At 34.9% G+C, this 21,250-nt stretch overlaps 1 protein-coding gene across 12 annotated transcripts in view; it reads right to left on the bottom strand.

Moving 5' to 3' along the window:
* OPA1 (OPA1 mitochondrial dynamin like GTPase) overlaps positions 1-21,250 on the bottom strand; it is an 86,679-nt gene that overhangs the window by 51,030 nt on the left and 14,399 nt on the right. For 4 of the 12 annotated variants that reach the window (XM_049099872.1, XM_025436066.2, XM_035704774.2 and 1 more), the window contains 10 exons: positions 15,278-15,390; positions 10,486-10,539; positions 7,489-7,593; positions 5,518-5,604; positions 4,273-4,386; positions 1,564-1,644; positions 1,363-1,437; positions 984-1,055; positions 801-900; positions 329-459 (listed from right to left, as the gene is read on the bottom strand). In XM_049099872.1, coding sequence (XP_048955829.1) covers positions 329-459; positions 801-900; positions 984-1,055; positions 1,363-1,437; positions 1,564-1,644; positions 4,273-4,386; positions 5,518-5,604; positions 7,489-7,593; positions 10,486-10,539; positions 15,278-15,390 — 932 coding nt within the window. The remainder of the gene's footprint in view (positions 1-328; positions 460-800; positions 901-983; positions 1,056-1,362; positions 1,438-1,563; positions 1,645-4,272; positions 4,387-5,517; positions 5,605-7,488; positions 7,594-10,485; positions 10,540-15,277; positions 15,391-21,250) is intronic. The other 8 variants (XM_049099873.1, XM_049099874.1, XM_025436068.3 and 5 more) reach the window with 2 other exon arrangements.

Genomic DNA, 21,250 nt, shown 5'->3' with positions numbered 1-21,250 from the left:
CCACAATTGTTACTAATTTGTGGTTAATTAATAAGTGGTTAATGACTGTCAGCATACAAGATTTAAATCAGAGTAAGCAACATTAATATAGTGTTCTAAGAATTTCTGAAGCAAACAAACCAAAATTATGGGATTTTATTTATATCTCAAAATTGCACTTAAGAATTTACTATAAACTTTCTAATACTTTGTTTTTCATAAGAAAAATCCCACTAAAGTAATCCACAGAAGTTTTCGTTTGCTTGTTTTTGTTTGTATAACGAGTCCCTGTCATAGCTGAAGCTTGTACTCTAGACACTGTTCCGTGACAGTACAGAACTTCCCTCACCCTGCTTGGGCTAGCCACGTTCTTTTCCGCCAGGTCAACTTTGGTCAAAACAAATATCGTCCTCCTTCCATGAGGATCCATTTGACTGACCAAGTCTGTAACAATGCTGCGTTCAGCATCCACGGATCCATCTGAAAAAAATTTGAAAAACGACACTGTAACAACTGCAAAGTAGATCTCAAAATTTCTATATGCTACACCCTTGTATCTACATTATAGTTAAGAAAATATTTCTAATTCATTTATTGTAGTTATGAGAAGAAATTTTAGTCAATAAATATCTTTGATGCCTACATGAAATTTATCAGAATATTCCCAACTTCAATTCTATTTACTAATAAAATGAATGACTTAAAGGAGGGCAAGACATATTTATCTTGTATGTTTATGTAACACGCACATTTAGAGCAAAGCTGAGACTGCTAACGAAGGAAGCATATCAGTGCAGTTAAAACCTTTTGATAAGATTTACCTTGAATACATAGTATGATGGCGTTAGGATTCTGCATATAAGCTTTGCTGATACTGAAAATAGTTTCCTTTGTGTCAGGAGCCATGCCTGATGTCACAGTCTTGAAGAAAAAGGTTTTAAATGTCATTATACGTATTTTTCACAATAGGAACAAGACAAAATATATGTTTTATATACACTTACATTAATCACACCTGGTAAGTCAACAAGCACCATTCTCTGCAGTCCAGGGCCTTTTACATTTAAGGATATGGTCTACTCAGGGAGCAAAACAAAAACAAAACTAATTGTCAGGGGCGGTTTGTTAGGAATTTATTGATGATATATATTCTGAAAATTCTGTACCTCACCCATTCAGAAAGAAGTTACTCTTTTTCTGATCCTTTTAGTTAATTATTCTAGATAACTACCCATAAAATGATACATTATTTAAAATATTAAAAAAAATCTATGTATTTTAGAATAGCTGCAATCTAAACATGAATGCCAATATCATGATTTATATCAAATCATAAACTTTGGATTTCCATAGAACATTGTTAGAATGAATTATAACACTTACCTCAGGACTAACAGTACAGCCTTCTTTCACATTTTTCCTCATTCGGAGTTCTATTTCATGTCTTAATGCCGCAAGCTATTAATGGAAAACAACAAAATCCTATGAAAATCTTCGGCTAACAAATATTCCAGTTAGTTCTCTTTCATAAGCTTACACGAGTTACAGAGTTACACACATGAACCTCACGTAAATTCTACTTACATCCTCCTCTTTGGTAAGATCGAACTCCCGAGAACTATCTTTAAACAAGGCCACATGGTGAGGACCTTCACTCAGGGTCACCTGAAATCAACGGAAAATCGAAATGCAGTAATGCATTTACAATTCATATTGATCCCATAGGCCTTATATGGTCTTCGGCCCACTGCACTGCATAAACCCGGGCATCCCCTCACAGTACACTTCAGGAATATACCGGAAGGCTGTCAACATGTCAGTGCCGAGACTACAGAATTTTTTATCTGTACTGTCCATACATCTGTTGCATGTGCTATAATTTCCCAACAAGACTGCCGGCTACTCTTTATCTCTCATGACCTAGAATAAAATGCTGCCACCCTTCTCCTTTCCCGGTCAATGCTATTAAGCCTAAGCACAAAACCATCAACCTCAAACTTCAGAGACAAAAAGAAATCTTGCATTTAACTCCCAAGGTTAATTTAGGTAAAGGACAATCCTTTTATTCAACTTCTATCTATTGAGGGTTCACTGCGTCAAGTGTTGCAGGAGGGGAAACAAAGAACCCAGTGTCCCTGGTTTAGACCTCACTACCTCCTGGGAGAAATACACACAGAGCCAACAGGACAGTGAAGCAAACCCAGGTGCACACAAGACTGACCACAGGGGAGCTAAGGCAGCCTTCACCCAAGGAGTGTGACGTGCACACAGCAGTTCTCTAGCAACTTATATATCAACTATCAGGGCTTTCATGACAACTTCTAAACTTCATGTTCCTTTACTTTTCATTCGTAACTTTCAAGCTTCTTTAGAATGATTCTATTTCACTTTTAAAATACAATTCCTTCTACTGAGACTAGCTAAGCAGGCGAGGTAACCAACATAACTCAGCTGTTTGAAGGCATCAGAGAGCAACCACGGCTGCTTGGCCTTGGTCCGAGACCCCAGAGGAAATCAGGGCACATTCTTATGGTTGTTTTCCCTCAGGGTGCTTGCAGATTTGTGGCACAGGGTAGCGTAAGAGAAAAAGTTAAAAGTTGAGGCAGTGTTACTGGGTTGAAGAAGGAAGATGAGAGATCAGGGTATCAAGCAGCCCTGGGTTAAGGTGCTGAAGCCCCAGAAAAAATCGACACCCCCATGTCAATTACATGCTGCGATTTATTCAGGCCAAAAACACTGGCGTCATCTTAACAACTGCCTCTCTCTATATCGAGTACGTCAAGAAATCCTAGTGATTTTGTTTTCAGAATAGATCCATAATCTAACCATCTCTTATCACCTTCCTGGCTAGTTCCCTGGTCTAAAACATCACCTCAACACTGCAATAGCTCCCCATCTGGTCTCCATGGTTCTACCTATCTTGCTTATGTCTACTTTCAACATAGCAACCACAATGAGCTTTTTAAAAAGTAGTACCATATAGGGTGCCTGGGTAGCTCAGTTGAGCACGCAACTCTTGATTTTGGCTTAGGTCATGACCTTGGGGCCCTGGGATCAGCCCTAAGTCAGGCTCTGTACCCAGCACGGAGTGTGCTTGGGATTCTCTCCCTCTTCCTCTGCACCAACCCCTCACCTTGCATGTGTGTGCATGCTCTCTTGCTCTCAAAAAAAAAGGTAATATTACTCTGTTCAAAACCCTGGACTTGCTCCCTATTTTATTAAAAATAAAAACTGAAGTCTGTGCAATGACCAACAAGGCCTTAATAATCTACTTCCCCCTGCATCCCATTATTCGTCTCATCTCTTCATCTGCTACTCCTCACTCTGCTCTAGCCACACTGGCCTCGAATACAATAGCCACCTAACCACCTCAGGGGCTTTGCACTAACTTTTTCTCTGCATGGAACACTCTTGGACTAGATATTCACATGACTTCTTCTCTCACTCTGTGCAATTCTTGGTTCAAATGTCACTTCAATGCAGTCTTCCTGGCACCCTCCCCTCACCTGGCTCCACTTTTTTTTTTTTGGTGGCATAACACTTACCACTTCTAACATACTATGTAATTTAGTCATTTATTTTGCTTATTATTTATTGCCTGCTTCCCCTTCTAGAACACGCCCTGCATTATGGCAAGAATCTGTTTTGCTTAACTAACACACTGTCTAGAACAGTGCTGGAATATATTAAGCACTCGAAAAGTATTTGTTGAATGAAAGACTGTAGCCACAGACTTTCTTGCTGTGACCATGGATGAACTGTTATAACTTCTATCTAATGCATGCTGAGTCCCAGCCTTTTACCTCAAAGACTCTGCTACTGCAATTGTTCCCTCTCTCACCTCATCATTTTTACTTCTCAATCTAGATCACTACAATCAGTATGTTATCTGTCCCTTGACCCAAAATATTTCAACTGCTACTGCCCCAGTACTCTAGTCTTCTTACAGTAAAACTGGAAAATTGTATCTACTGACTCCACTTTCAATATTCTCATTTTCTGACTCTTTTCACTGACCTCAATCCGAATAAAATCTAGAGTCCTAACAATGGCTCTGTGTAGCCCAGCCCACCATGCCTCTGCCTTCCTCTCCCATCTTCCTTCTATCACCCCCTCGGCTCCTGTCACACTGGCCTCTAGGCTGTGCCTCCACCAATTTCCACAATAGGGAGTAATTCCCAATACTAAGCATCAGTTCTTTTCAGTTACAATTCTTCATTTCAACACAATGAACAAACTTCACTGTAGTAGCTACCTTCCAAGGAGCTTCATCCTGATGAGCTGCTGTCCTACCTTAACCGGAGAGCGTGTCATCATCTCCCCAGATCCTCGAGGGAATATCCGCGCCTGAGCAATCATTTCCAACACACTAGTTTTTCCAGCACTCTGGTCTCCAACCACAACAACCTTACCAGAGAACAAATAACATTTAATTCAGTTTTTTTTTAATTCAGATTTTTTTTATAAGCATTTTTAAAAATTTTTTTTTATTTATGATAGTCACACAGGGAGAGAGAGAGAGAGGCAGAGACATAGGCAGAGGGAGAAGCAGGCTCCATGCACCGGGAGCCCGACGTGGGATTCGATCCCGGGTCTCCAGGATCGCGCCCTGGGCCAAAGGCAGGCGCCAAACCGCTGCGCCACCCAGGGATCCCTTTAACTCAGATTTTAAATACAAACTTATCTTTAAATAGATTTGAAATACTGCTGAGATTTTTCAGTCTTTTAAAATATCTACAGTTAAATAATTTTAAAAATCCCATTCATTAAAACAAAGATGGTTGTTATCTCTATGCAAATTGAAAATATAAATAGCAAAATATTAATTGGGTCCATTATTTATAACCAAATTTTTAATAAAAACTTGTGTTAATTAAACCACTACTTCTAAAACCAGATCGTTCATGTTCTACAGCTAGTTTACTCTGTATAAAGACATTTTCAATTCTATGATGTTAAATTTCACTTGCTGATAAATTTAATCCACTGTTCAGGTTTTTCAGTTTCAGAGATGTTATAATACATAATTCCAGGGATCCCTGGGTGGCGCAGCGGTTTGGCGCCTGCCTTTGGCCCAGGGCACGATCCTGGAGACCCGGGATAGAATCCCACGTCAGGCTCCCGGTGCATGGAGCCTGCTTCTCCCTCTGCCTGTGTCTCTGCCTCTCTCTCTCTCTCTCTCTCTCTCTCTGTGACTGTCATAAATAAATTTAAAAAAAAAAAATACATAATTCCAAATACTTGATAACCTTGCTTCATCACATAAATATAAGTAAGCTAAAGGACCAAAAGAGTCAAACAACATTTAGTGCTTAAGACATCATCTAGAGCACATAAATAAGTAAAAAATATATGTCTCTGTTTATGTCTGTGTGATGTGTACATATATATATGTCTACATTGTGTCTGGGTATGTATGTATGTATATATAACTTTTTTATTTTTTTTACTTTTTATTTATTTTTTTATATAACGTTTTAAAAACCTAGTGTTCGTTTGCTAAAGAGCAGGTTCACTGTGTATTAATTTTTCACTTACCCTTGGCAGATGATCTTGTGTATTATAACTGGCGTCATAATCAGATAGAACATCCAGAACTTCAGAATACATGTCAATCAAAGATTTCTGTGAAATTTTAAAAATTAAAAATTTTTAAATATTAAAATTTAAATTTTAAACAATGAACAAATTTTAGAAATAAATATGTCAAGAGGGAAAAAAGCTGATAAATACAAAATGTTCTTCCATAGTGATTATATTGTTTTTTTCTAACTACATAAATGCACTTTCATAGTAAAACAGTATAGAATAAAATTTCATTTTTTCTTATTCAATTTGTTTTATTTAGAGATATGCTAATTTTATTTTATTTTTTAAGATTTTATTTATTTATTCATTAGAGACACAGAGAGGAGAGAGAGAGGCAGAGACACAGGCAGAGGGAAAAGCAGGCTCCATGCAGGGAGCCCAACGTGGGACTCGATCCTGGGACCCCTAGCCACCCAGGTGTCTCGCTGATTTTAATACAGTAAATTAACTGAGGCTTTCCCAATCTTCCGATTAAATTTTAAAAGAGGGAAGTTACTGTTTAATATTGAAGAACTAATATTAAATAGTAAACAAAGGGAGACTATTAACACCACAAAGGCCAAACAAGGAGTCAGGTGACCAACTGCAAGGATATCATCCTGTATCAAGTTTGGTATGTATATCAGAGATGGGGGGGGGGGGGTTTGGCAGAAAGAGAGAGAGAGAGAGAGAGAGAAACTTCAGAAAGGATAAAAGTAAAGAAGAAATCACAAGACTGTTAAATCAGTAGGAATGAGTAAGTGTACTATGAGAGTTGGGCAGACTCAAGTGTGAGAGCATCAGAGGCAGATATCCTGCATTGTTTCTTTCTCTAGAACCAGGACAGAACTTGGTACCTGGCAAATAATAAGCTTCAGAAAAGTATCTGATGAACGAATGAGCAAACAAAAAAGTAGGAGAAAAAAGGGCTGCTATCAAGCATGTAATAATTAAAGACAAGTTTCAGTGCACGGTAGGAACAAAACGAGGGCCCACATTTCCTTTCATCTCTTAACACCTAAAAGTAATTACATAGAAAGCAACTGCTATTCCTTCCATCAAAAAATAAACAAAGTTCTTGAAATGTTCATTACCATTTCATTTTATGACAATGCCATTTCTGAGGTGAACTCTCAAAGTATATTAACACTTGGACATGACTTTTCTCAACTGCCATGTGTCACTTGTGAATAAAGCCATGCTATTTGCTTTAGGCAGTCATGATTTAGCATCAGAACTACTAATACATGTCGGTCAAACTAAACTACTTCTTTGGACTTTGGCTTCAGAATACTTCTGAAATGATTTACTGTAGGTTTACTACACACAAATTGTTTACTTGTATGAGATTAAAGTTAAAAATATTACTTCAATTTAATTCAGCACATACAGCTTGGTTTAGTGGACAATGAGATTTAACTTACTGATAATGGTAATTACCAATGTGCTGATGATAAAAATACCAGCATATGCTTTTTCAAAAATGCTTTAAAATGCCTAAGAAACCTTGCAGAAGAAAATATTTTTTTTTTTTTTTTTTGCAGAAGAAAATATTAATTCATTTAAAACTGAAGATGGTGGACTAATCATTCACTGGAAATATAAATAAGTTATGATGCTAAGTCATATCTAAACGTCCCTCAACTCACAATTCTGATTTATAGCTGTAGGAATTAAAGAAGCCTAAAAACAATTAGGTATTTAAAAAAATAAATTCACAAGAACTGTTAAAAGGATGAAGATTTTATGGGCCTCACACGAAACAAATGTCTGGAGACTATAATTTATGAAGTGTCTTAATATAGGAATAGATTTTCCTATCTCCCAAGAATACCAGGTTAGAAAGAAAAGGACAGAACCTTTAAAAACTAGTATTGACAAATGCACAATGCGAAGTGGCAAAGTTCTGGAACTAACAAAATTGAGGTAAAATGAAAATACCTTAAGTTTTCTGTGATGGATGCCTTTGTCATCTTTCTGCAATACTAATTTTCGTAATTCTTTGTTCTCTTTTTCTAATCGCTCCAGGATCCTCTGGTACTTTAACTGTAACAAAATAATACCATGACTACATAAGAAAAAGATGAGTTAATTAAGTCTAAATCAAAATCTTCCAAAATCCTGAAGTCATATCTCCTGAATATTTAAAATGAATTATTTCATTTAAAAAGCTTTGAAAATGTTGAGAGAATAAAATAAATTATGAAAATTCTATCATACAAATGGGGGTATTCATTACAGTTTTCGATTGAAATTCAGCATTTTATTAGGAAAATTCTTTGCTATTTACATTGAAGAAATTGAATTATTTAATAATACTAAAATATAAGAATTTAAAGAAGCAAGTCCTTAAGTGCACTCTTCTGAAACAGTATTTCCTATTATATCAAAAATTTAAGCCTTCATAATAGGGACATTTGACAAAAATTCAAATTCTTTCCATTACCCATGTTATTTTATATAGTAATTAAAACGATATAAAAGAACAACAGCTAAAAGTACCTGAGTATTATGTAACAACAGGCTGGATGCTGAGTGTTTTACCTTCATTAGCTTCCTTAAATCTTTACATGAGGCGAAGGTTATCTAGATTAGGGACCTGAGGTTAGGGACCCTTGGTTGCATATCCAAGGTCACAGGGTTTTGAATATAGGTCAGAGTCAAGAGCTCAAATTCTCCAAATTTTGGTTAAGTTTCCATGGCCAGAGAATTACACATTAATTTTTAAAATATTGATACAAAAACAGATTTAAAGAAGCTTGTTTTGTCAAAGTAGATGCTTAGCTACACATTTTTCTCCTCAAATAAATGTGATCCTTTCCTACTTGGTCATCTCAGTGTGTATACTATCATTTCTTCTCTAAACATGAACAGTGTTCAGACACTAATAAGAATTACTTCTTCCTACAACCAGGAAAATGTTTATGTCCAACTTATATCATGACTTTCAAAATGGAAAATCATCATTAGGAAAATTTTTAGGTTGCTGTAATCTTCTAAGAACAAAGTAAGTAACAGGAAGTCAGGGCTCTATCCTCAGGGAATGTCCAACTTCAGTCAAATTTTAAAAATGCACGTTCTGCAGTAGGACTGTACTATGGGATAGGTAGAAGCTAGACTCTGCCGTAAGCATCTTCAACAACACTGGTCCATTTGTATGTGGTAGTAACACATACAACAAAATTCTTGCATGATTATTAGATCCTGGCTGTGTATCATGGTAGCCACTAGCCCCTGGGGCCATAGGGCGCTCTGCAATGTGCTTAGTCGGAACTGAGACGTACTGTTCAGCGTAATTTTTCAGCGATTTTTACCATTCAGTAAATAAATGAGTAACTAAAATACCTCTTTACCATTTTTATACTAATTACATGTTTAAATGATATGGACTTGGGATTTACAGAGTTAAATACAATATGTCACCAAAATCAGTTCTACCTATTTCTTTTTATCTTTTTGGAATCTAAGAATTTTAAATGACACATGTGGCTTGCATTCTATTTCTATTGCACACCACTGATACAGATAGCCCCATGGCTTACTGTCGGGAAATGTTCACACAGTGTGTCAATGCCCACTGGCTGACACTACAAATCTGCACAAGTCAGAGAGTTGCTATCAATGGATATACAAGGGTGGTAGGACACTGGCTCATTTCTCTGTAAATACAGAATCAATTACGGGGTCTACATTCCAGAGAAGGTACCATCTTTGGTATAGGTACCATCTGCAGCCATCCTGCAGAGATGTGTTACTGAGCTGTCCTCCAGAGATCTAGGACCAATAGTTCTCAAACTTAAGGATGTATCAGGATCATCTGGGGGCTTTTAAAAAGAAAGACTGCTGGGTTTTACTTCTAGAGTTTCTGATTCAGGAGGTTTAAGAAGGGGTCAATAATATGCATTTCTAACAAGTTCTTGAAAGGATACTGATGCAACTGCTCCAAGAGACTACACTTTGAGACCAATGATTCTTAACCTCTGGCTGAAGATTGGAATTGCGTGGCAAGGAAGCCTTTAAAAACATACATGGTGATGGCCAAAGCACAAGTGACTCTATGGTAGAGCCAGACATGAGGATCAATGCATACGTATCAAAGAAATCAATGCACAGATATTAGGAAAACCTGTGACTTGAAATATAATATTTAATTTCATCTAGACCGCTTTTATTTTTTTCCCAAAAGTTTTTCCTTAAAAAGTTTTAACATAAAAAACAAAAAATTAATCATTGCATATCATTATCTATGTAAATTAACATAACTGTTTTATATTACAACTATATTTAAATTACATTATAATACACTAATAATGATAATAATATATGAATTAATGATGGAGTGGGTGATAAGGCAATTTTGCACTAGAATTTACCAACTCATCAGGTTGCCCAGAAAAACATGTCTTTAAAAGAATGGTAAATTAAAAAAAAAAAAAAAAAAAAAACAGAATGGTAAATTAACTAGAGGAGAAGAGTTTTTCAAATTAGTGCCAGAAATACATTTAGAAAAGTCATTAACTGATTGGTCCTGGGATTTAGAGAAGTAAAGGAAAATGATCCTGAGGGATGACTCGAACTATAGTGGACTCAAATCAACTTTCTATGACTTTAGCCTACCAATGTAAAAATGCAAGCATAGGTCTCTATAAGAAAAAGTTGCTTTTCTGCACTTTTTTTTTTCTATAGCAGTTTTTCTTTAAAATTAGAAGCACAAGATTCACTCAAAAGTAGGTTTTTATACATAAAGGAGTTAATCATACTTATCAAGTTCCTTTTGTATTCTTTACTTCTCAATTTACTTTTGCATTTTTTTACATCTATCGATAATAAGGTTGTATCATCAAACCACTCCAAATTTTGCTCTCTTAAAAAAATTCCCACATCATCAAACTTAAGTATAAGATAAAGTCCCTGGTTCTTTCTACACATCAGAATTACCTGAGTATGCAGAAGTTCTTCTTGAAGCTGGTCAATTTTCTCTTTGTCTGTCACCTGAATATTTAAAAAGATTAATTTTATTCCAGTAGAAATAGATTTATATTTTTTGAAAAGTAAATTTAAGTTAAATTTTTTGAAAAGTATCTTTAAAATAAAAACTACTGACTTTATATGCATATTTAATCAAAGTAAATTTTAAATCAAGTGATTTAATAAAGAAACATCTGTATTCAACATTAAAATTGCTTATCAAAATTTTGTAACTGTATTAATACATAAAACCTTAAAAAGCAATCATTTTCCAGATGCTATTCTAGTGATTTCTGATGAATGGCTTGTTAGAAAAATAAGAGATCAACACGTATGGTTACTACAGTTTTCATAGGTTGTTTTACACTCAACCCCAGGCATTTGGATGCTTGGAGAAAAAGAGCATTGACACCTACAGAAATGTGTCTGGGGAACTAGATACATGTTATCATTTATAGCTACTGAAAACATTCCGTGGTCATAGTGTATATGTTAAGCATCTATTATCCATTTCTCTTCTGTAAATAGGGAAATATCTAATAAATGCAAAAAACAACTTGTATTTTCAGAGCTTTAAGTGGAGCCAGGCACTTGTTTTTAAATTCAATTCCAGCATAAAATCTGCTAACCCTTAACAGAGTGAATGCATCAGTAGCGATAAAGTTGAGTAAGGCAACTGTAATTGATTTAAACATAAAACAAAAAAATAGGATAAAATTTATAGCTATTGTGGAAACTACTCCCAATTGCTATTAATGTTAATAGTTCTAAGATGAAATATCCAAAAACAACAAAGAACTTTACTGCATTAACAGGCTCTAGTCAGAGTGTAATTCTAAATATAAAACACAATGATCAATTTCAATTAAAATGATGTTATTTATGACAAGTCCATGTAACTGTGCTTTGACTCCCTGATGAGGAAGACAGAAGTTGTCGTACTCTGTCTTTCAAAATAATTGTCTAATTTCTGATAATCAAAATTCATAAATATGAATTTATTTCATAGGAGACAAAACTCAAGGTAAAATTCATGGAAGTCCTGTTCACTTTCATTCAATGGCTATTTAAGCAATCAAGACATCATGGTATCAAATATATATGAAAAATATTTAAATGATTTGTGGTAGATATTAATAACTCTTGTCCACACAATAAAGATATTCTGAGGTTTTAATTCCTATTTCCAAATACTTTCTCAAAGTATTCCCTAAACTTCTTTTAAATAAAAATGACAAACCATATGTAAATATTATTTTTTCCCTAAAAGTCTATACCTAAAAATCTCCAAATGATTCAGTAATTAGAAAAAATATAAAAAAATTCTGTATTACTGTTTTCTCATTCTTGTATAGCAAGCAGACACAGAGAGCAGCTTTCTCATTTGTGTAAAATGGACAAGAATTACTAATAGTCTTCTAAAATGTAAGGAAACAAGCAAGTTGGGAAGGCTCCAACAACCTGAAGAACAAAATCTTGAAGACCGATGAAGAAATAAACAACTCATTGTTTTCACATGGCATGCCATCATACTCTAATAATGTGGTCATAAATATTTTGCTATGTAGATTAAATTCCCAATTCATTTTAAAAGGTAACTGTGTTCCATTAAGTACTCATCTGATTGCAGCTAAATTGAGATGAAATATATAAGCAGTATTAGTTTTGAATGTGAATATTTAATGATTTCATGCAATATATTCTAAATTATAATAGAAAATGCAATAGTACTCTACATATGGGACAATAATTAAGAACGTAATACAATTACACAAAAAATGCTTACTGCAAGCCAAGGTCTAGAGAAGGTTAACTTGGTAGTTTGGTAAAATAAAAAGGGTATATGTAAAGTTAAAATGTTACAAAGTTATTAGACTTTTGCAATTACATAATTTATACTAATATTAGTATTTAGTAATGATGACTATTAAGATTTTTATAATTTGGATTTTAGGAGTATTTATTAGATTTATCATTTGCCCTTCCGGCACAAGTGTTAGGCATAACTCATGCATAGTTTTATTATTATGCTTCCTATCTGCTCAGTTTAATGGAACATCAAAATTAGCATTCTATTATAAGACAGGTATTGTGGTGGAGTCAAGAATCAGACCTTGGTATCTTTTCTGGGAAACAAGATGAAAACCTTTACGTTTACAAAGTAAATATTAAAGATAATGAGAAGATACTTTTACATATTTTCTTAAGGGAATAGCACATGTGATTTTTCATCTGTCACTTATTCAATAACTTAACTAGCAGTCTGAGTATATTTAATGTTGATGCACTTCACTGGTAAAGTTCTGCTACTTACGACAAGAGTTAAATTCTTGTCCTGTTGTTCAATATATTCAGTTTGCATTATAAAATTAATTAAAACTCACCCTGACAGAAATGGGTATCAATGGTCTTGAAACCAGAGCTTTTCTACAATTCCAGGGCTGTGAAACTGATGGAGAAAGAGCGGAATCCTCCGCAGAAACAAGCTAAAGCTGAAAGAGAAAAACCTTTACTAGCTCCTCACAAAACCAAGCCCGAGTGTTATATTTTAAGTATTTCTTCCTACTGAGCTATTGCGGCCATTCTGAAATACCGAGATACATAGGTAAAGGACTCATAAACATTGCCATTTATGTGTATGTATTCATAGAAGGCAAAACTACCAAAGGCAGTTTGAATTGACTGTCTCTGCATGAGCTATAGGGACAGTTTATTAGCTGCTACTAGTAAGATATAAAAAAATGATAGCCTACTCAACATTTTCAAGAAGGTAAGGGAGGAAGAATGATTAAAAAACAACAAAAAGCTGTGGTTTTGTACCTCAAGAAAACCTCAAATGCCTGGAGGAATGATACAAATCTCACGATTTAGGATGCAGATCATGAGGACAGTGAAGGGCAGAAAAGTCATCTGCGTACCCACTACGGGGAGGAACGGGAGAAGATACAGTAAGGAAATGATCTTTAAAGACAGTCAAGGGAATGATGTCATTATAGAAGAGTGTGAATTGTTTTTGAAATTCCATTTACTTTCACACGGGGTAACTCCAGAGTGGGCCAGACTGTCTGGTGCTCTACTAAGTAGGCCTCAATAAACTAAACAGATGGAGGTGCAGGTCTGTTGGCTGCTATTTTACAAATGGAGAAAATGAAGAATAAAAGGGTTACATGGATCTGATGACATCAGAGATAGAAATCAGCTCTAAATCTGAAAATACTCTAGTAAAATAGGTCTGCTAACCTTGGGCAATGTAGAAAATGAACATTATTCACTACTAATATCCTTTAAATCATCCGATTCAAAAGTATATTGATAATCTTAAGCCATATCTTAGAATAGCAGATCTGTGGGACTCATTTCAAATTATTTTACCATTTATGAAAAAACAAGAACTTGTAACTGGAGCTTTTCATATTTCTAACTAACATACCAAACATAGTTCCTTCTTCTTTCTGTAACAAAGCTAAGGAATAGATGGCTTAGCTTAAGCATACAATTTGTTAGAATATTTAAATAGCACTTCAACGACATACAGAACAGAGAATGCTAAAGCACCATCTAAAATAGGCCCTTTCTTGGTTTAATACATCTACTTGAACTTAATCAAATAGGAAAATAACTTATTTTCGATTTCCACCCATGTTGTTCATTTTCTGAAAGCTAATATCTAGGAGTTGATTCCACAGCCATGGAATTGAGAAAAGCCAGGAAGGGGCACTGAAAAGACAAATGGAAACCGTAAGGAGTATGCTCAAGTACTACCCATCACCAAATGAGGTAAGGTTAGGAAGCAACATTACTGCATTAAATCATCGTCTGCGATACTGGTTGACTTCAAACCAGACCTACAGGAAGCTAATGAAATGGCTGGATCTCTTTTCCTGACTAAAATTTGTAGACGATTTTAAAACTTTCCTGATCTAATATATGTCACCTAATTTAATTAAGCTCATGTCAAGATCTCAGAATGTAACTTTAAAGCCGTTATGTTCATTTTGACATAAGTCTCTTCAGAACATTAACCTTGGGATCTACACCGTGGGATCATCTAACAGCCAAAAGCATATTTTCAAGGACTTCTTGATTATACCTATAAACAAATATTTATATGGGTTTATGCCAACTTTTATTAGAAGCTGTTCCTTAGCACCCTGAATTATATCAAATTGCCAACATCACTCCTTCAGTAGTCCACGGTAAAAATGTATTTGTGTTGACTTCACTGATAATTGTAGAAAAACTTAATCAATGAGTTTATCAGGATGTATAAGAATAATTCTGTGCAAAATTTATACCAAAATAATATTCTTCTGTAAGAAATAGTCATGTTTTCGTTGATCCATTTTACTAAAACAAGTATATTTCATTCTTTAGTAATTTAAATAGTGGTCGTCCACAGCAATCCTTTACACTTTAGGAATGAAAACTTGGGAGAACCATAGACAAGCTGGCTACAAACTGAGGGTGACTCAATACAATAACCAGATCAAGCAAACCACAATTCAGGATTCTTCTCCAAATACAAATCCATGGACCCTCACAGGGAATCTCAGGTTCAGAATATAAATCCCTTTTTTAATATTTTGGGTTTACTTATCCACTCCAACAAAGTTACATATTTGTATTATATATCTTTCATATTTTTACTGTCAAAAATAATTTTTCATAACTAAAGTCCATGAATGGATTAAGGTGACATGATCTTGGTAGAAATGGCTGATTAGTGTGAACACATCAGTAGCCCCCTTAAACCATCCATCACCTTGCGCTTCTGTTGGGCATAGCTCGTGCTATATTGGCCAGCGGCTCTGCGGGCTTCCTCTTCATGCTCTTGAATTTGCTGTTGTAAGAGAATGAGCTCACCAAGCAGACCCTGCCGTGAGTTTACAATGAGGAGAAGAGGAAAATCGGGGAGGAGAACAATGTTAAACCAAAGGGCACAAGCAAGGAAAAGATGTAAGTCAGGGAGGAATGGATAGCTTATAACAAAAATGGAAACGTGTCTATGTACCTTTAGAGCCACTATGTAATAGGGCTTATACCACATTTCCATTTTCCCCTCAGTAAAATCAGATGCCTCAGAAATATAAAACAGCAGAGTTTAAAAAGTGAAAAGCAATGATTCTGTCTGCTGACTAAAACAAGCCAGATACATATTAAATTACAGTAAAACCTAGACTAACTGGAATCCTCGAGGGAAGTGGCATTGTAGTTAACAACTTATTACTTGAAACCTTACTTTTGAATAGCCAACAGGAACTAATGTATGCTCCTGGCTTGATACAAAAGGGGGAAAAAATCTTTTAATTCTCAACCATAATTTTCACAAGACTGAATGGGGTATACGTAATAGCTTATCTAATAATTATTATTAAGTATTTTTTCCTTGATACCTAATGACTTCAGTTAAGGATTAGAGCTCCTCAAAACCATTAAGTTTCCAAGCATCAAGTTAATTATGGCTTTACATTAATTCATATATTCTACATGCTTACACAATAAGCTTATCTGACAAAAATTTAGGATTCTCTTTTTTGCAATGTTGGGGCATCGTTTTAACTTTATACAGCATAAAAGTAGTTTGAGTTTTCACTTTTTATGAGCTGTTTTGATATTCAGTTTAAAAATGGCCTCTACAAACAGAAGAATGTATCAATTACTAAAGCAAAAGCACTCTAAAAGAACATAACTGAGATTTGGAGGTAATACAGTTATCATGAAAATTTAAAATGAAACAAAACCTAGTTTGGATCTATGTACAACACAATCACTATTCCTATGTTTAAAATTCATTTCATTAATAATCATGAAATGTTAACTGGTGCAATTTTTATCATAATGTATTCACATGTGGCATGGTACGTGTAATTTTCAATACGTGTAATTGCACAGTATTTGTAATTGCTGGCCTATTAGATGACAAATCTCAGGAGATGTGGGAGAAAAGACAACTAAGAATTGACAATGATACAAGCTTAATATTTTTTTCAATTAGGCACCCTAGAAGAGGTAACATTCTAACGAAAGAGGTCACTATTTAAATCTGCACAAGAACAGTGTTCTGGGTGAACAATGGGCTCAAATTTTACCACATTATAGAAAGAGCTAGGAAAACTAATACTCATTAAAATAATCTAAATTGGCAGTTTCAAATAGCTTCAGAGCTTTTTAAAATTATTGCCTAAAACATTGTATTTTATATAAGACAACTAAAAAACTAAAAGTTTCCTAAAATGCTGGTTAACGTTACATTCAAATTTTAATTAACAGACTCATGTAGAGGCTTAATAATTTACTTTTATAACCCAAAGACTTCTATAAATAAAAGTTTTCCTTAAAAGAAGTAAATACAAACAGAAAAGCCAATATAATACTAAAGCATCTTAAATTAAGGGCAAGTATTAGCATATAATTTGTGAGATTTTTGTCTGATTCTTAGATTTAATACATTAGGCTATGCCAACAATAATGAAACTGACTTACTATAAATCAAAGGATGAAACTAGTTGATATTTCTGTATGACAAGTGAGAGAACATCAACATGATAGGTAACATAACTGAACTGTCATCATCTGTTTCCAAATTCAACAGCACAAAACACATTTATAAAAACCTGTGGTTATCCATAAGGTAGATCTTGTGAGTAATTTTATGGCAATAGATAGATCTATCAAAGAAAGACAATGTCAACTGACTACTCTCACTGTCCTCATCATTCCCCTAATATCTGTCACTTTTTCATTTTTTATATCATTGTTTTTCATAAAGCAGAAAGAAGAGTAATCCAACTTATTTTTATTAGTTATTTACTACAGTTACTTCTCATATCCAGTGTTTAGATATCTCAAAACAACACCCTTTTAAAGGTTTCTTGTGCTGGCTTGCATAGCCACGTACCTGTGCTTTAATTAACATATCACCAGTACTCTCATTTATAACATCAAAGCAGTGAGCAAATATTCCACATTTCTTAACTGTGCTAGTCTATCAGGCAGAGGATTCCTTTTTACTTTTGAGTTAAACACCCTTCCCTAATCTATTGCTTGTATCTATATACAAATTGTACGGTAAATACTTAATAATCTATTACATTATAAGCAAACACCCTCTTTCTAGTGACACCTCACTTTCCTTCCAAGTCTGTTACTGAAGCACTGCTATGTGAAGATAGTTGAAATTAACTGTTACCTCCTGAAAAAAGTAGGAAGAAAACAAGAATTAGACACAGAAAAAACTATTTACACTATACTACATGACTAAAGGAGGTTACCTTTTATTCAATTTTGGGCATCAAATCTCACCCTAACTGTAATTTTTGAGCTAAGGCCATGTAGAATAAGAAGGGAAAGAAATGTGACTACTGTACAAGACACATTCCTTAAATGGACAAAATACATTTTGTTCAATAAATATTCTCCCAAGCTCAGACATTTTTCCCTCGAGAAACAGCATGTAATTATGTTAAAATCGCATACATTATATATAAAACATAATTGTAAATAACAAGTTATTGTGAACTACAGATGATACACTCTCTAAACAGCTAGTTATTGTCAATTTCACACCACAACTCTCACAGTCTAATGGTATTTCTACAGTATTGTCAGATTTTTAAAAAATTGTATGTTAGACCAAGAAATCAGGCATAACTCCAAAAACCAAAATATCAGCTGAAAATGCAAAAACCTGAAAGTTAGAGTTTGAAAGGAAAGATTATAAATAATTTTAAAACTAGAAGTCATTCGTATGGGAGTACATTTAAAATACTGTATTTGCAACAGCATTTTAAAAACTCAAAGCAGAACTAGGCCCTTATTCTGTTTATTCACACACCTAGCACCTAGAATAAGCCCTGACATTTGAGATGTGTTACAGCTGACACTTAAAGTAGGGCTTGGCACATGTTTGTTCTTTGAATGAATCAAACTGTGACCTGACCTACTTTTACCTAATGATGCACGTCTAGTTTCTAGTATAAAATCCAAATCGGTGGGTGCCTGGGTGGCTTAGTCAGTTAAGTGTCTGCCTTCATCTCAGGTCATGATCCCAAGGTCCTGGGATCAAACCCCACATCAGGCTTCCAGCTCAGTGGAGACCCTGCTTTTCCCTTTCCTTCTGACTCCCAGCTTGTGTGCTCTCTCGCTCGCTCGCTCGCTCTACCTCAAATAAATAAAATCTTTACCCCCAAAAAAATATATCCAAATTTGGGTTTCTAAAAAAAAATGTGTATTCTGTAAATAAGCTATACATCAGCCCCATAAACTATTTTCCCATTTTTCATAATCCCCAGAACAGACTCCACAGAAATTAAGGGGAGGAAATGAATCAAATAATGTTAATAGGCAATTAACTTACTCAGTAATTAAAAATGTAAGGTAATAATCATCATCATCACCCTCATAGCCAATATTTGTTCAGTTTTATGATGTGCAGATCTTGTGCTAAAGGGCTATACACAATATTCAAAACAACCCTATCAAGTAGGAATTCCCCCTTTTACAGAAGAGGAAATCAGCAACTCAGAGTATGATCTTGTCCAAACAAGGTCACATAGCTCAGGAAGCAGGAGGGGCAGGATCTGAGTGACTACAAAGTCTGTACCAACACCATCCTGTTGGCAAGATGGTCTATTTACAAAGTGGCCCTGACTCCATCAGGTTTACTCCACATTTCAAAGGAGAAAATGGTAATACTACAATATATCCGAAGGCATATCTGAATTACTAAGAGGATGGGCGGGCTGAGTAGTCCACAGAGACCTTAGGGCCTACAAAGCTAAAATAGTCACTACCTAGCCCTTTAAGGAAGAGTGTGACAACTGGTGCCGTATTAATTTTAAAAGTAACTTGGGTCCAGAAAAGAACTTCATGAAATTGGAGACTTCCTTCCTCTCCCATTCAAAAAATACTGTTGGCATTAAACTAGTTTTCAAAATTTGAATAATTCTATTTGATTAGCTAAAAATAACTATTTTTTTAAATTTTTCCCCTCCTAGTAATACATAACTTTGCTCAAAGTATTTATGGTCAACAGAAAAATGTTTATTAGTGGGTATCAGAAGGAAATATGTCTTTCCATTTGGATTATTTAACCTGCTTCTGTTCAGAAATATCATTTCCAATTTTACTACTTGGATAATTTCTACAACTGATAATCTTAAGAGATGAACATATCAATCTACCAATAGTTATTATCATTGTCCCAATTCCTACCAAATCCCTTCTAAATTTTTTCCAAAAAACAGTATTATGTATATATACTTAATGTTTCTTAAATGACATGAAAGTACAGTGTGCTTATAAAGGAATAAGATAAGATTGCCTATTTTGCCATTCTACTTTTCTCCATGCACATCTTCCCTCTTCTCTTCTCGGATCCCTCTGCTTCCCAACTACTACACCCAAAGACGTTAAGTGGGTTGGCTTCCCGGCTAAGATTCTAACCTAGTACAGTTGCCAGTTAGCTGTTCAGGAAACTTAAGTTTACTGATCTGTGGTGACTCCATGATGTTGGTCGTGGGAATTTCATTTTGCCAGTTACAACATTATTTGTTGCATGAGGAATCCCAGAAACGTAAATCGTACTTAAGCAACTCTGTTGCTTACAGTTTAGAACACGAAGCGTAGGTACTACTTTTCAGTTTAGAACACGAAGCGTAGGTACTACTTTTCACACATCCTTCTTTTTTTTTTTTTTAATTTATTTATTTATGAGAGAGAGAGAGAGAGAGAGAAAGAGAGAGAGAGAGGCAGAGACACAGGCAGAGGGAGAAGCAGGCTCCACGCAGGGAGCCCGATGTGGGACTCGATCCCAGGTCTCCAGGATCGCGCCCTGGGCAGAAGGTGGCACTAAACCGCTGAGCCACCCAGGCTGCCCTACTTTCACATTCTCATTCTCCTCAGTAGTTGCCAAATATCAAAGATCAGCAGAAATTCACATGTGATCACAGTGAAGAGACATATAAAATTTGTGGCCTACTTGCTGGCATTGATGAAATTTATTTCAATTAGCCTCTCTTTTACTGTGTTAAATCAATCAGTTTTGCCAACAGTACAGTATTATCCCAGGTGTTCTGAGGAAAGAGATTTCATGATAGAAAGAATGCAAGCCAAAATAAATAATATTTCAGCTGGCAGCTTTTCAGTGCTAAGAGTATAATTAATGGTACTAAAATAGTCAGAAGGCTTTATGAAGGGGACAATAGTGTGAGGCTTGAAAAATAAGAAGAAATCTGACAGAAAAGGGAAGAAAAATTTCAGCTGGAAGATACAAGAGAAGTAAAGCCACAAAATTAAGAATTAGAATAACGTGTGAAAAGGAAAAACATTAATTATTGTCTAATAATTATACTTAAAACAGTAATATTACTCTTCATGATTTGGACTTTTAAAAGATCCTTCAAATATCTTCTATAAGTTATAAATGTGCTTGTAACCTTCAGAATAACCATGCTGCTTACTTCTGTGAGATGTTTATGACCAATCAGAAAGATGAGAAAACAAAAGCACAGATAATAAAACGTCTCATTTAGCAAATTAGTTTTCACTAGAACAGACAATCTTACTGAATCCTAACGGAGATTCACTAAGTTGTCTTGTCACCTATCTGTGTCATGATTGATATACAGAAATCTGCAGATTTACAGATTATTCACTAAAATAGACTTATTACTTCAATTCCCAATTTGTCTTCAGGTGGTTCTGAAAGTCTCCAGGTCTCAAGGATTTTATTCAG

Source organism: Canis lupus, chromosome 23 (assembly GCF_003254725.2).
Source record: "Canis lupus dingo isolate Sandy chromosome 23, ASM325472v2, whole genome shotgun sequence".
In the NCBI taxonomy this organism is placed as follows: domain Eukaryota; kingdom Metazoa; phylum Chordata; class Mammalia; order Carnivora; family Canidae; genus Canis; species Canis lupus.
This window is presented reverse-complemented; position numbering and strand designations above follow the sequence as displayed.